Source organism: Zootoca vivipara, chromosome 5, assembly GCF_963506605.1.
Source record: "Zootoca vivipara chromosome 5, rZooViv1.1, whole genome shotgun sequence".
In the NCBI taxonomy this organism is placed as follows: domain Eukaryota; kingdom Metazoa; phylum Chordata; class Lepidosauria; order Squamata; family Lacertidae; genus Zootoca; species Zootoca vivipara.
Window position 1 is genome coordinate 7,223,415 of NC_083280.1, and position 13,268 is coordinate 7,236,682.

At 42.4% G+C, this 13,268-nt stretch overlaps 2 protein-coding genes across 2 annotated transcripts in view; both read right to left on the bottom strand.

Moving 5' to 3' along the window:
- The window catches only part of LOC118093577 (cytochrome P450 2J5-like), a 159,105-nt gene that overhangs the window by 50,368 nt on the left and 95,469 nt on the right, over positions 1-13,268 (bottom strand). The window lies entirely within an intron of this gene.
- LOC132592143 (cytochrome P450 2J4-like) lies at positions 42-12,010 on the bottom strand. Its single transcript, XM_060274314.1, has 9 exons — positions 11,764-12,010; positions 8,594-8,663; positions 6,661-6,810; positions 6,185-6,345; positions 4,645-4,821; positions 2,764-2,905; positions 1,829-2,016; positions 1,141-1,282; positions 42-487 (listed from the first exon to the last, which is right to left on the bottom strand). The coding sequence occupies exons 1-9, from the start codon at positions 11,935-11,937 to the stop codon at positions 297-299; spliced, it is 1,395 nt and encodes a 464-aa protein (XP_060130297.1). The 5' UTR covers positions 11,938-12,010; the 3' UTR covers positions 42-296.

Sequence of the window (13,268 nt, forward strand, 5' to 3'; positions counted from 1 at the left end):
ACAATTTCCTACGAGCTGATAAAATAAACAATAGCAACAATTTTATTCAATAAATAAGCATTCATTGTGTTCTTTGAAAAGCACAAACTGATAAACATCTGGTTTTAAACATCTGTCCTGAATACTTGTGTATGAACAACAAGCAAAGAAGAAGAACTGTTTTAGGCAACAGGGATTGATTTAGCAATGTATTGTATCGTAGGTCTAATGCAACTTTGGATAGAAGTTCCACCTCAGAGCAGAACCGAGAAATTTATGGTAATAAATAAATAGGCTGCTCAAACTGTGTTGATAGTTTACGATGCCCTGCTGCGAGGAATGGCAACGAGTTTATAAGAATGGGGATAGGTTGTCAGTCCCACTTTGTGCTGTTCACTGGATTTTTTCACACCACTTGGCAACTGGAAGATGAACACCCTCAGCAAATTGCTGAAGAAAATGAAGAGCTCAATTCTTGCAAGCTGCTCCTCTAAGCACACAGAATCCCCTGTGGAAGTAAGAAAGGAAAGGAAAGAAATGAGTAATACCTATGGAGCCTTATTCTCCAGGTACATCTTCCATGGTCAACAACTAGTTTTGACTCTGGGTAGGGAATACAGGTTGGGAGGTGAAGCTCCTTTGCCACAAGCCAAAGTGTTCCATCAGCAGCTCCCCTTGTTATAACCCCTGCTATCTCCACACCTCCTTTTTCAACTTTGGGCTGCCATGGGGGGGGGTCTTGCTTTGGCCCACAAGCTCATAGATTCTTAGAGTTGGAAGGGACCACAAGGATCGTCTAGTCCAACCTTCATGCAATGCAGGAATCTTTTGACCAACACGGGGCTTGAACCCACAACCCTAAGATTAAGAGTCTCACGATCTACAGACTGAGCTATCCACCAGCAACTGACGGACCCCTAGTGTATAGAAATGTAAAAGCATATCTATACTGATAAGCTGGGAGACTTGAGTCCTGGAAGCCCTATGAGTAAAAACTCATAAGAGTAATTCAGTGCCCAACAATCAGTCTTCAAACCCCAACACTATGAGCAGCAAATAATCCTATATTTGTTGGAAATAAAAACCTTACAGAAGCATCTGCCTCTCTGAAACAACCCAGCAACTATTAAAAAAATAAAAATAAATCACTGCTACATTTACCTGAACCAAATAGCAGAAATTCTCCCCTGGCCACAAAATTCCCATCCTTGTCCAAAAAATGATTTGGGTTGAATTCTTCAGGGGTCTTCCATTGCTTATTATCAAGAACAGCAGAATTTAGATCTGGGTTAATAAAAGTTCCCTGAAATGAATGAAAATGGACTTAGAATGCATCCAGACCAGCACTATTCACGTTGTTCCTCTGTCCCAGTACAAGTCTTTGAAGCTGGCACAGATGCTACGGTATGGCCATCAGTGGAACCAAATGAAGAGGAAACAAAATAAAAAAAATTCCTTCCAGTAGCACCTTAGAGACCAACTAAGTTTGTTATTGGTGTGAGCTTTCAGTAGCACCTTAAAGACCAACTAAGTTTTTATTTTGGTATGAGCTTTCGTGTGCATGCACATTTCTTCAGATACACTGAAAAAAGTTTTTTCAGTGTATCTGAAGAAGTGTGCATGCACACAAAAGCTCATACCAAAATAAAAACTTAGTTGGTCTTTAAGGTGCTACTGAAGGATTTTTTTTATTTTAGAAAGAATATTATCCACCCTGGGTCACTGCAATACCTTTTTTCAGGGGAAGAGATGTTGACTTGCTTGCCCTTCAGTCTATGCACTACATAGAAGCGTCTGCATTGCTCATTACTCATGGAATATGGAGTACAACTGTATCAATTTTCCTTACCCTGGGCATGAGAAATCCAAAGACGTTCACATCCTTTGCACATTGTCTGATGATTCTGAATAAGAAGGCATATTTTAAGCGTTGGATCTCGTGAATCACAGCACTGGTGAATGGCATTTTCTTCCAATCTTGATAGCAGACTGACCGAGAGGAACCCAAAACATCTTCCACCTCCTTGTGGACTTTCTCTGATGAAAATGGTGGGAATGGAAGCTTTAGTCTGGATGCTTTGCTAATATTGCCTGAAATTGTGCTCTCTTTTTTTGTATTGTTTCTAACAATTAAATTAAAGAAACCTGAAAGGCAATTGAGCTTTGGGGTGAAGTGGAAAATCCAGGCATTTTAAAGGAAACTCAGTGGTGCTGAAATATGCTTCAAAATATGGTTGTGTTCCTATGGACATCAGTTCCCTGTAGATGCAGTTGGATTCCACTTTGACGGAATTGACTATAGATAAAACAATTCTTTTACATACAGTCCAAAGCTTGGAGAAATTGGAAACATCTCATTTGCACAATTCCTTTAGTCAGAAATAGGAATGGAAGTTGAAAACTAGAGAGAGATGTGGGGTTGAGAGAGCTTGAGTCAGGAAAATAGAAGAGTGGATCTTAGTTTACCTATCCTGAGAAAAGTGGAGAGAATTTGTTTCCCATTATTCCAAATCAATGGGCATAGAAGCACATCCGTCTGGAAACTCCAGAAGTTGAACCAGGTCAAATTGCAGGGGAACTGGCAAAAAGGAAATTTGAGCTATCCCTCTTGTTTGTACATTAAACATGGCCTGTTGGTTCACTGTTAAGATTCTTAACTCAACTGTTTCTCCATACAGACAGTTGAAAGTAGATAGAATCTTGTCATTTTTCTTCATATTTCATAAAGCCTCACACTCTTAACCAAAACATTTCTGCATGAAAGGCATCGCACAGGACTCTCACCTTGGATATCTGGATGAGTTGCCATGAGGAGAAGGGCCCACTGCAGAGTAGTAGCAGTCGTCTCTGCCCCTGCTATAAAGAGGTCAAGTATACACTGGGCCAGGTTCTCTTCATTATAGACAGAGTTGGGGTCGCCCTGGCTCTGTTGATGGCAATAGAAAGAGGAAAGATTATTTGTATCAAATTGCATCCTGGCCATTCCAGCATGACAGGTGAGCATGAAGAAATCCTTGCATGCAGTTCTGTACCTTAATTAGTAATCCCACACTGACATTGAAGGCGTGGGTGGGTTAAAAAAAAAAAGGACATCTCAGGCATCCTCCTAAAACAGCACACAGTAAAGCAGCAGTTCATCCCAAACATTTTGAGATTATGAGGAAGTAGGTGGCGCTGTGGGTTAAACCACAGAGCCTAGGGCTTGCCGATCAGAAGGTCGGCGGTTCGAATCCCTGCGACGGGGTGAGCTCCGGTTGCTCGGTCCCAGCTCCTGCCAACTTGGCAGTTCGAAAGCACGTCAAAGTGCAAGTAGATAAATAGGTACAGCGGGAAGGTAAACGGCGTTTCCATGTGCTGCTCTGGTTCGCCAGAAGCGGCTTTGTCATGCTGGCCACATGACCTGGAAGCTGTACGCCGGCTCCCTCGGCCAATAATGCGAGATGAGTGCGCAACCCCAGAGTCGGTCACGACTGGACCTAATGGTCAGGGGTCCCTTTACCTTTTAAGGGTGTAGTAGACTCATGCATATCAATTATGGGTTGCTGAGGATCTTTATGCACAACCCCCCCCCCCAATGTGCTGGGGAAACAAGGTCTTCTTTTTGCAGAGCCATTGAACAGAATGGAAGCAGGAAAAATGAAATTTCTTGTGTTTTAGATTAGTTCCTTGTAAGGTTAAGACATCAGTGTTTTATTCTCAAACCCTTTTCTCTGGTTTTGCCTGAACTAACTTCCGATTTGGACCCCCCTGGACCCTATAAAGTGGATTCTGGGATCCATCTTTCTCAACTTTCCCACTGAGCCCACAAAAACCTGCCCCTATGAAGCTCTGCTTAAATATCTTTCCTTTAAAATTTTATAACTGGTGGGATTTCTAAGTGGAATTTGATTTAAATAATAGTTAAATTTGTCACTGTTTCTCATTTTTTCTACATTTCCTCACTAGTTTGCAAATTTCTTTTTTTAAAAAAAGTCCACATGAAAATTCATCAGAATCTTAGTGCTAATTTCTCTTAATAAATACGTGTAGTTTTGCCTAATGTGCACTTTTCTGACATTTCCCCCCACTAATATATACCTTTATATGCTCACTATCCTCATATATGTATTTTTGTACACATTACTTTGCTTGAGAACTGCACTGTAAGATTCAGAGAAGTGTTGATTTTGAAGTAGGCTGCATTTCAGTTTGCTTAAACCAAGCGGAAACCAAGCCATGCTTTTAATGCAAACTGAATCAAATTTCACCTAAAGTTCCCTAAAGGGAAAGTCAAAATTGTAAGAAATAAATTCACATAATCAGGGTGATTAAAAACATTATCTTTTCTGCAATCTCAGAACATGTTTTAATTTGGAATGGAGACTAGTCTTTAGTCATTTAAATATCATAATTACACAAAGAATGTATTTGAATGCCCTTGACCATTCAAGCATATTTGCCATCAAACATACGAAAATATTTCCCCATTATTTTCAATGTATGCACATGTGGGGTTTGTAATCCACTTTACTACCTAACAATAATCTCTGGGAAGTGGCAGTGAGGGGGGACTGAATGCAAATATTGTCAGCAACCCAGAAAATCCTGGTGGTCACCCTACAATCCTTGCAGGGAATGTAATGGCTCTTTGAATTAACCATGTTCACATACAAAACAGATACCTACTTTCTCCATTTGAAGTAGATAGAAATCAGTGAAATCCTGTGGCTCACGTAGAAGATGATGTTCTTTATGCTTCTTCATCTCCTCCTTTGCCAATAAATGCACAAGCTCCCTAGAGGACAGGGCCTTCTTGTGTGGCCCTGGAAGACGCTTAAGGACCCAAGGGAACATTTCATGGAGCTTTGAAGATTATATAAAACAAAAACCAGTAATTACCATGAAGAAGCCCAGTAACATGTTCCATGACCCAACTTCTTTTGGCTGCCTTTTGAGTATCATGGTTGAGATCAGCCTTTCCTAGCCTGCTGGCATCCAGGTATCTTGGAGCTCAGTGAGTAACACCTTTTTCTGATTCCCATATCCACTAGTTTACCCTAGTAGAAGTTGTAAATGAAAATTTGACATCTGAACAAATCACCCTCTCCCATATTACTGGAACTATAGTGTTTGTGGGAACATGGGTATTTGTGGCTCTCCCAAAACATGCAAATTATATTTATTAACAACATATAAAAGCAGTATTTTATTCTACAGGATTCCCATTGCATTTGGGCAGTACCAGCACTAATCCATAATATCTTTATGGCTGTCTAACGAACATACGGAGAACCTATTCCATTTACTCTGGATTGATTAGGGATTATGAAGATGTAGGGCTACATAATATGGAAGATATCACAGCTTCCCTCCCAACCAGCAATTTTCCTGCCCATCTTCCTCCTCCAAGGGAAGCGAGTCAATGGAGTACTGTCCATTTCTTAATCTCTGGGTGAGGGAGACACTACAGAATGTGATGTTATCCTTCTCCTTTTATCACTTTCCCAGAAGTTCACCTGCAGTATTGCCCAGCAATAAACTAGATGGAGGAGGATGACATTACTTTTTGGGATGTCTCCCCCGCACTAGAGACAGGTGAGGCCTGTGGAAGCACTATGGCATTTCTTGTCTCTGAGCTCCCCCCATCAGTCATTCCTCCTCTGGTCACTGCTGTGGATACATGACCTGACGGTCTCTAAGCACTGTGGTCATCTGCAAGGGATTCCCACAAAGGGTGTGTGTGAGAGTGATGTTGCCAGCCTTCATGTCTGATGTTTGCAGATATCTTTGTAGCACAGAGTTGGTCTGCCAGTTGGCCTGCTGCCTGAAGCCAGCTCCCCATAGAGCACGTCCCTAGGGATTCTGCCATCTGCATACATGACCAAGCCAGTGTAGACGTCACCGAGACAGGAGTGCAAGCATGCTGGGAATGTGGGCTTCGGATGCAGAGTAAACTGGAATGTGTACATAGCCTAAGAAAGATCATTAGTCACAAATTAACCCCATCTTTCCTTGAAAGAACCTAGTACATGGCTCTCCACTTTTTTCATAATATCTCTGTGAATGGGTTAGACTGAAGAATAGTGTTTGCCCCAAGGCTGAAGGGGCATTTCAGCTCAGGCTCCCCTCATCTGTGACCAACCACAATGTTTCTCTGAATGCTAGCAGGAGGCTAGGGCTCTGGGGACACCTGTGTGACTTAGCTGGAAAGAAAAAGTCTACTTACAGCATAAATGAAGCTACCTCCACATTTTAAGGCAAGATCAATAGCTTCAGTGAGCTTCTGGAAATTTTCGTCTTCAGCAGAATACCGATGTCCAAAAGCCATAGCGCATACCACATTGCACACTGAATTAGTGATAGGCAACAAAGGGTCAAGTGGCTGCCCTGCAAGTGAAGATTTTTGCAGATATATGAAGTGAAGACCTCAATCCTGTTCTCATGATAATACTAAGAGTAAAATTTCATAGTGGGACTAAAGAAGCATTTTTTTTACATATTAAAAAGCATCTAAAATGCATCAAATCCTGCTTCAAAACCTGCAGACTAAGATATCTGCCAGCATAATCATTTTTATGATTATTATAATCATGCCAGTCATATTAATGGTGCTTTAATGGTTTTAAATTGCTGTACACTGCCCTGACATTTCTTGTGAAGGTGGTGTTAATAGAAATACTCATATGAACAGGTATCACATACCTTTTACATGTGCAAAGGAATCCACAAGCTGATGGGCCTCCTCTTTTATATAGTGCTCCAACCCTTGCTTCCTCATTGCCAGCTTCTTCATAACAGACTGCCCAATCTGCCTCTGCAGCTTCCAGATGTGTCCATTGGAAAATACAAGATCTGAGACCATAAAAAGTATCGTATGAAATGCCTCTTGGAGATACTACATTCAAGCCAACTATTCACGGAATACAAAGACCCAAAATTCTCTGACCCCTCCCCACCCTCTGACTATACATAAGGGTCTGGTGACTTCTCTTTCAGTGTACAGTGGTACCTCTACTTACGAATAACTCTACTTACGAATGTTTCTACTTACGAATGGAGCTCCGTCCACCATCTTGGATGCGGTTTAGATAGGATTTTTTCTACTTACGAATTTTTAGATAGGATTTTTTCTACTTACGATTTTTTTCTCCCAATGCATTCCTATGGGATTCGACTTACAATTTTTTTTTCTACTTACAAATGTGCGTTTGGAACGCATTAAATTCGTAAGTAGAGGTACCACTGTATCTGAAGAAGTGTGCATGCACACGAAAGCTCATACCTATGACAAACTTAGTTGGTCTCTAAGATGCTACTGGAAGGATTTTTTTATTTTGTTTTGACTGCGTCAGACCAATACGGCTACCTACCTGTAACCAAAACTCTCTGTCATTTGTGGAGACTATGCTTAGCAAAGTTTATGGCATAAGGACTAGCTGTTCTAAACAAAGTAGATACAGTACTCAGCTGCACCTTTGAACACTTGGTTTCTGCTGTCAATGTCTATCACCACGGTGTAACATTCACCTGTGGGAATACACCTGGCTTTTGTTTTGAAATTATAATTTGGAAAGCATGTATTATATATATCTGGTGATGACTGTGAATGGAAATGTGGCGTCACTTGCAGGATTCTCACCCTAGCTCCACTTGACTTGCAAGTTACGAAAGTAACTATTGGACCTTGTCTCGTCACTGGAAACCCAAGGATCTCAGGGGGCACAGTGTCTTCCCCCAGTCCTGGTTTGTTTGAGAGCTATAGCTGTTCCTCGAACAAGACTAGCCACAGAAATGCATGATCTGATAGCCTCCTGTTTGGATCTGCAATGAGATCTGCTTGGAAATTGCAGCTAGTGAAATAGGCAGCTTGGCTAGGAGTCACTCGTCAGAGCCATGTTACATCTGTTGTGAAAGAATTGCATCAGCTACCGGAACATATCTGATCCAAAAGCCAGGTGTTATGAATAATCTAGAAAGCGTTGAATAATCGAGAGACCTTTCTCTGTATAGTCCTGTCCTTGAATTAAGATCTCCTGTGGAGCCATCCTCAGCATTCCATCCAAAGGTATGATACCTTTGGAAATAAGGTGTGTTGGTGCTTCAGATCCTCAGCTCTCTAGCCCATGAAATTCAACTCCCCTTTGTGCTGCTCTCATTCAGATGCCAGTGGAAAACATGGCTTTTGTGAAGGCTTTTGGTAACTAATATTCAGCTGAGAGATGTTCGAGATTTGGGGGTGGGGGTTATTATTTTTGTTGTTTAATTGATATTGTAGCTGATTGTGACCTGCCCTGAGATCTTTTGATTATGGGTGGAATATAAACAAACAAAAAAACCCTTCACTTGTTAGGGATTGTATCACAGGACTGGCTTAAGGAAGCATTTCCCAACTTGTAGGTCATGGCCCACTTTTGTATTTGGGTCATGCCCTTTACAAATGAACCCCAAATAATTACTTTTAATACTTAACAGGTATGATGACTACTACTTATACCTTGCAACTGAACCTCTTACAACCTTCAACAAAACACAGGAAAGGCTCAGGTCTTACATTTTAACACTAGGGAACTGCTCTTTTAAGATGTTTCTGGAGAGACCAGTAGAAAAAGAACCCTTCTTCCTTGGAACAACTTACCCTTTTCATTTGTTACAGCTCTAAGGAAAGGCATCACGGGTTGCTCCGTGTTTCCATTTTGTTTTGTCCGCTGCCATTTGGATCAAAAGAGAGGAGAGACATTAATCACACAGTTCTTTCAGGTTAATTTGTGAACTTTGGGTTCTCTCACCTAGTCTGTGTCTTCTGGCTATATCCAGCTCTCTCTATTCATGGCACAAATGGTAATCATTCTTCCTTTTGGTTTTATTTTCATTTCCACTGGATGAGATGGCAGGACATCCAGAACTGGGATCGCCAGTGGGTTTTTTTGTTTTTGTTTTTGTTTTTGTTGTAACAAATAGGAGTGTTCCAGATTTGGATTGGGATCACAGTTTGATTGGATTTGATTTCCACTTCCCAATCTACTATTTGCCTACTTGTGCAAAATTAAACAAATACAAATGGTTGCCCTATATTTTGACCTTTGCGGCAAATAATCTGCTTTAGAAAGGTATGGTCTGGATTTGTTAAAAACAACCACCACCAAACATGAATTTTCCCACCGTTTCATCCTGTTCTGCCTTCCAGTTAAAAACACCCGGCCCACATTAACAGACACAATAAGGATATGAAAACTTGGGGCAGTTGTCCATGGAAGAGCCTTTGCTTTTTTAATAAAGCCATGCAGAAACTGACAATAATCTTGCAAGAGTATGATGGAACAGGCCTACAAGCATGCATGGATATGCACTGTATCAAAAATCAGATTGCAGCAACGTTCAGGGTTACAGCAAATTACAAGTTGTTCCAGTTGGAGCTGCTAGCAAAGAGTGTAGTTGCTCCCATAGCATTAAAAGACACAGCAAAATGAAGGCATATACCAATTATCTTCAGTTGTGCCCGGGCTTGAAATCTAACTTGGCATGGAGTATCACCTCCAACTTCTCAATTCAGCTACAATCTGTTTGACCTCATCCCTTCACCCAGGGCTTCCAGAGATCGTTTGAGAACAAGGCTGCCACACCTAAGTGCTTCAAAACTGGAGATGCCATAGATAGCCACTCCTCTTTTTGCCTGTCCTACTTTTAGGATCCATCCAGCCATTCCTATCACCACCTGTATACCTGGACTGCTAGTGGGTCGTGAAGTTGTCTGGCTGCTCTTTGAATGTGAAATAAATTGAATTTCCCCTCCATCCCTAATCACCACACTCCCTACTTTTGCTAACAAGACATTCCTTGGTGGGCTGCTGGCCGATTTTCCCACATTTTTCCCTTCCAACCACTGTTTTGTACAAGCCTGGTATGTCAGAAAACTATCTCAGAATAAAAAAAAAACCCTGTCTGTGTGCACACAGTTAAACAAATCCATGTGCACATGCCCAAAATGGACCTCAGGTTTCCATAGCTGAAGGAGGTTGGGCTACTGGTGGGGCCAAGCATGACACACACTGCTTTTTAGCGTACTGTTTTGTGCAAGTCTGATATATCAGAAAACCTGCATCTCCTGGCCCCCCCTCACAAAAAAGGTCTGTGCACAGGTAATCAGCTATCTGTATACATGCCTAAAAGGGACCTCAGGTTTCTAGAATTCAGGGAGGGTGGGGAAGTACTAACTGAGGGGAGGGAACAACAACATATACCGTAGCGTGAATATATTCATTAAGAAGAGCTCATGAGCTGTGCCAGAGAATCTCCTGAAAGGAGAAGTCGGAAGACTTCGTTTGATGGCATAGCAGCATCTAGGGTATATTTTATCGTGCAAAAAGTGATGTTGCAAACAGATGGGACAGCACCCAGAGTTGCCTGTGCTCTTTGTTTTATGCTGCCTACTTTGGTGACACATTTGATGTTTCAGCCAGCTGTGTGGTAGGTTTCCAATGGGTGTGCCTGATAACATCACTAACTGGTAGTCCATCTCCCTTTGTAGCCAACTGCTAGTAGCTGCTTGAGTAATGCTGGTGCAGCCACATTTTGAAACAGATAAATGCATCAGCACATGTGTTTATGAGCTTATATGCCTCCTTTGTTGTTGTTTAGTCGTTTAGTCGTGTCCGACTCTTCGTGACCCCATGGACCATAGCACGCCAGGCACTCCTGTCTTGCACTGCCTCCCGCAGTTTGGTCAAACTCATGTTCGTAGCTTCGAGAACACTGTCCAACCATCTTGTCCTCTGACGTCCCCTTCTCCTAGTGCCCTCAATCTCCTAGTGCCTCCTAGCCAGAAGTTAAAGGGAACATATCATTGTGGCTCCACTGGATGCTAAGCTTCTGAGCTGAAATAGACACACTGATCATTTGTTGTTGTTGTTTAGTTATTTAGTCGTGTCCGACTCTTTGTGACCCCATGAACCAGAGCATGCCAGGCTCTGATCACTAGCTCCTGATAAATTGCTTAGCTATTTTCTTCCCTCTACTGTAAAGTTTTCTGAGCCACTCTCATTGTACAACCTCATGTTTCAATCCTAGCATGCCTACATGGCTAACCTTTCCTGCCCCTTTAATTTATTTGAGCAAGAGGGGGTTTGCCCATTTGGCACTGGTCATTCATACTGTGAATCGGATTTTAAAGTATTTGCGCATTTCACTTTTTATCTGGGCAGCTGAAAAAAGAAGAATCCTATTTATTCTCCAGTCTTAACTAAGCTATCAGTTTTTCTGTCCCTTAATCTTCATTCTACCCACAAGTGTGTGAGAGTGCACTGGCCTCTGAAGACACTTCAGAGATATTTCTGTAACCCAGAGATGCTAACAAGAAGTCAGTTCCTGAGTGTGCCAGACACTTTCAAAATGCCTTTCCGGTTAAATTAGTTAGAGTACCGACTCCTGGCAAGATGCTTTTCTTTGATGACTTTGCAATGGTTGGAGTGTTGCAAAACTGGAGTGTTGGAGTGTTGGACTGGGATTGGGGAGGAGCAGGTAGAAAGCACAATTCTGCCCCAGAGCTCACTGAGTGACCTTGAGCTAGTTCTAGCTCTCAGCCCAACCACAGAGTTGGTGTGAAAATAACATGAGTGCTTAAACAGCCTTTCAACATCCCCCACCTCCCAGGAGATTGCACCCCAAGTCTTCTAGATATCACATACTGATTTCTCCTATAAAATTCATGCCAGAAGGTTTCACAAAGACCATAGTTATCCGCAGTTACCATGAGAAGAAAATAATTCATGCTTCGCTTCATGAATTCGCCAATTATTTAGAAATAAGTACCTTAGTGAATGTCTCTTGATAGAGCCTGATCGCAGCCCGCCACATGCTTCCAATGGCAGGAAGTGGAAGGGGCCCTGGAGGGAAGCGTCTGCGTGACCACCAGAGCTGTTTCAGGAAGTACAGAATCAAAAGACCCACCAGCAGAGCGATCAAAAATAATCGTATGCCCAACATTTCCCTGCCTTCTCTCTCTCACTCTGGCACTTGTCTCCGTCTAGCACTTCTGGCTGTGTAGGGTGCTCCTTCTCTGTTGGCGTTTCATTTACATAGACATATACTTGCAACACCCTTTTATACAGGACAATAAGGCTAATGGTCTGAGACCATATAATAATAGTTTTGGAATGAAGCCTTCCAGGGATTAATCCAATGCGAACCATTTATTTTTATTGCACCATCAGTATGGTTAATTATAGTATGTGGAACTGTAATAATTGAAAGGAAGAGAATAACATGGATGGCTGTCATTAGTCAACTGTGGGCTATCACAGGGCCAAATATGTGCGGGAATATTCTGAATTTTTTATTATGTTTATAAAGTATGTATGATGTTTCTATAAAGTATATATGAGGTCTTTGCATTCATCATCATAAACTATATTCCAACTCACAGGTGTAAATTTCAGGGGGGCTGCAAATCCGCCCTCGAATTTCCCTCAGGGAGCTTAGCCCCACCCCCAGGCAGCAGCTACTAAGAAGCATATTGTTAGACTTGTATCATGAACTTGGTTACAACAGCGGTTGCAGCACGCTACCACCCCATCTCTCTGTTGTGTCATACTACAATTTCCATTGTCATCCAGGGGCACTGATCCTGCTTGCCAGTATTTGTTTATCTGCTTGTTTGTTAAGAATTTATAATCTGCCTCACAAGGTGGCTTGGTGCTTAAACTTGGCTCCAGGCCTGGCCCACCAATAAGGAAGAGTGGTAACACCGTCTTGGGCGTCGGAAGTCCCCGAGGCACTGTCCCCCTTCCCACGTCACTGGTGAAGTGGCGGCAGCATCGGTGGACTTCTGGTGAGATCTCACGAGATCTCATGAGATTTTGTCAAGGTGTCGCTGGAAATCTGCACCAATTCTGGCACTGCTTCTTCACCAGCAGTGGAGGCAGGGTAGGTGGTGCAGTGGCGGCAGGGTGGGGCAGCTCGATCCATTATGCCCCAAGCGGCAAAACCGAATGTTCCAGCTCTGCCTGACTCCATCCCCTCTTTGTAGTAGAGAAACAGACTGCAAGGCCTCAGTAGAGCCCAACAGACTGAAAAACTGAAAAGCAGTCTGAACTAGGTAAGTCAAGAGCCTCCATAATATTATAGAATCGTAGAATCTTAGAATTGGAAAGATTGGTCACCCAGTCCAACCCCCTGTAATGCAGGAATGTCAACTACCGCATCCATGACAGATGGCCACCCAACCTCTGCTTAGAAACCTCCAAGGAAGGAGAGTCCACAACCTCCCAAGGGAGTCTGTTCCACTGTCAAAGAGCTCTTACTGTCAGAAACTTCTT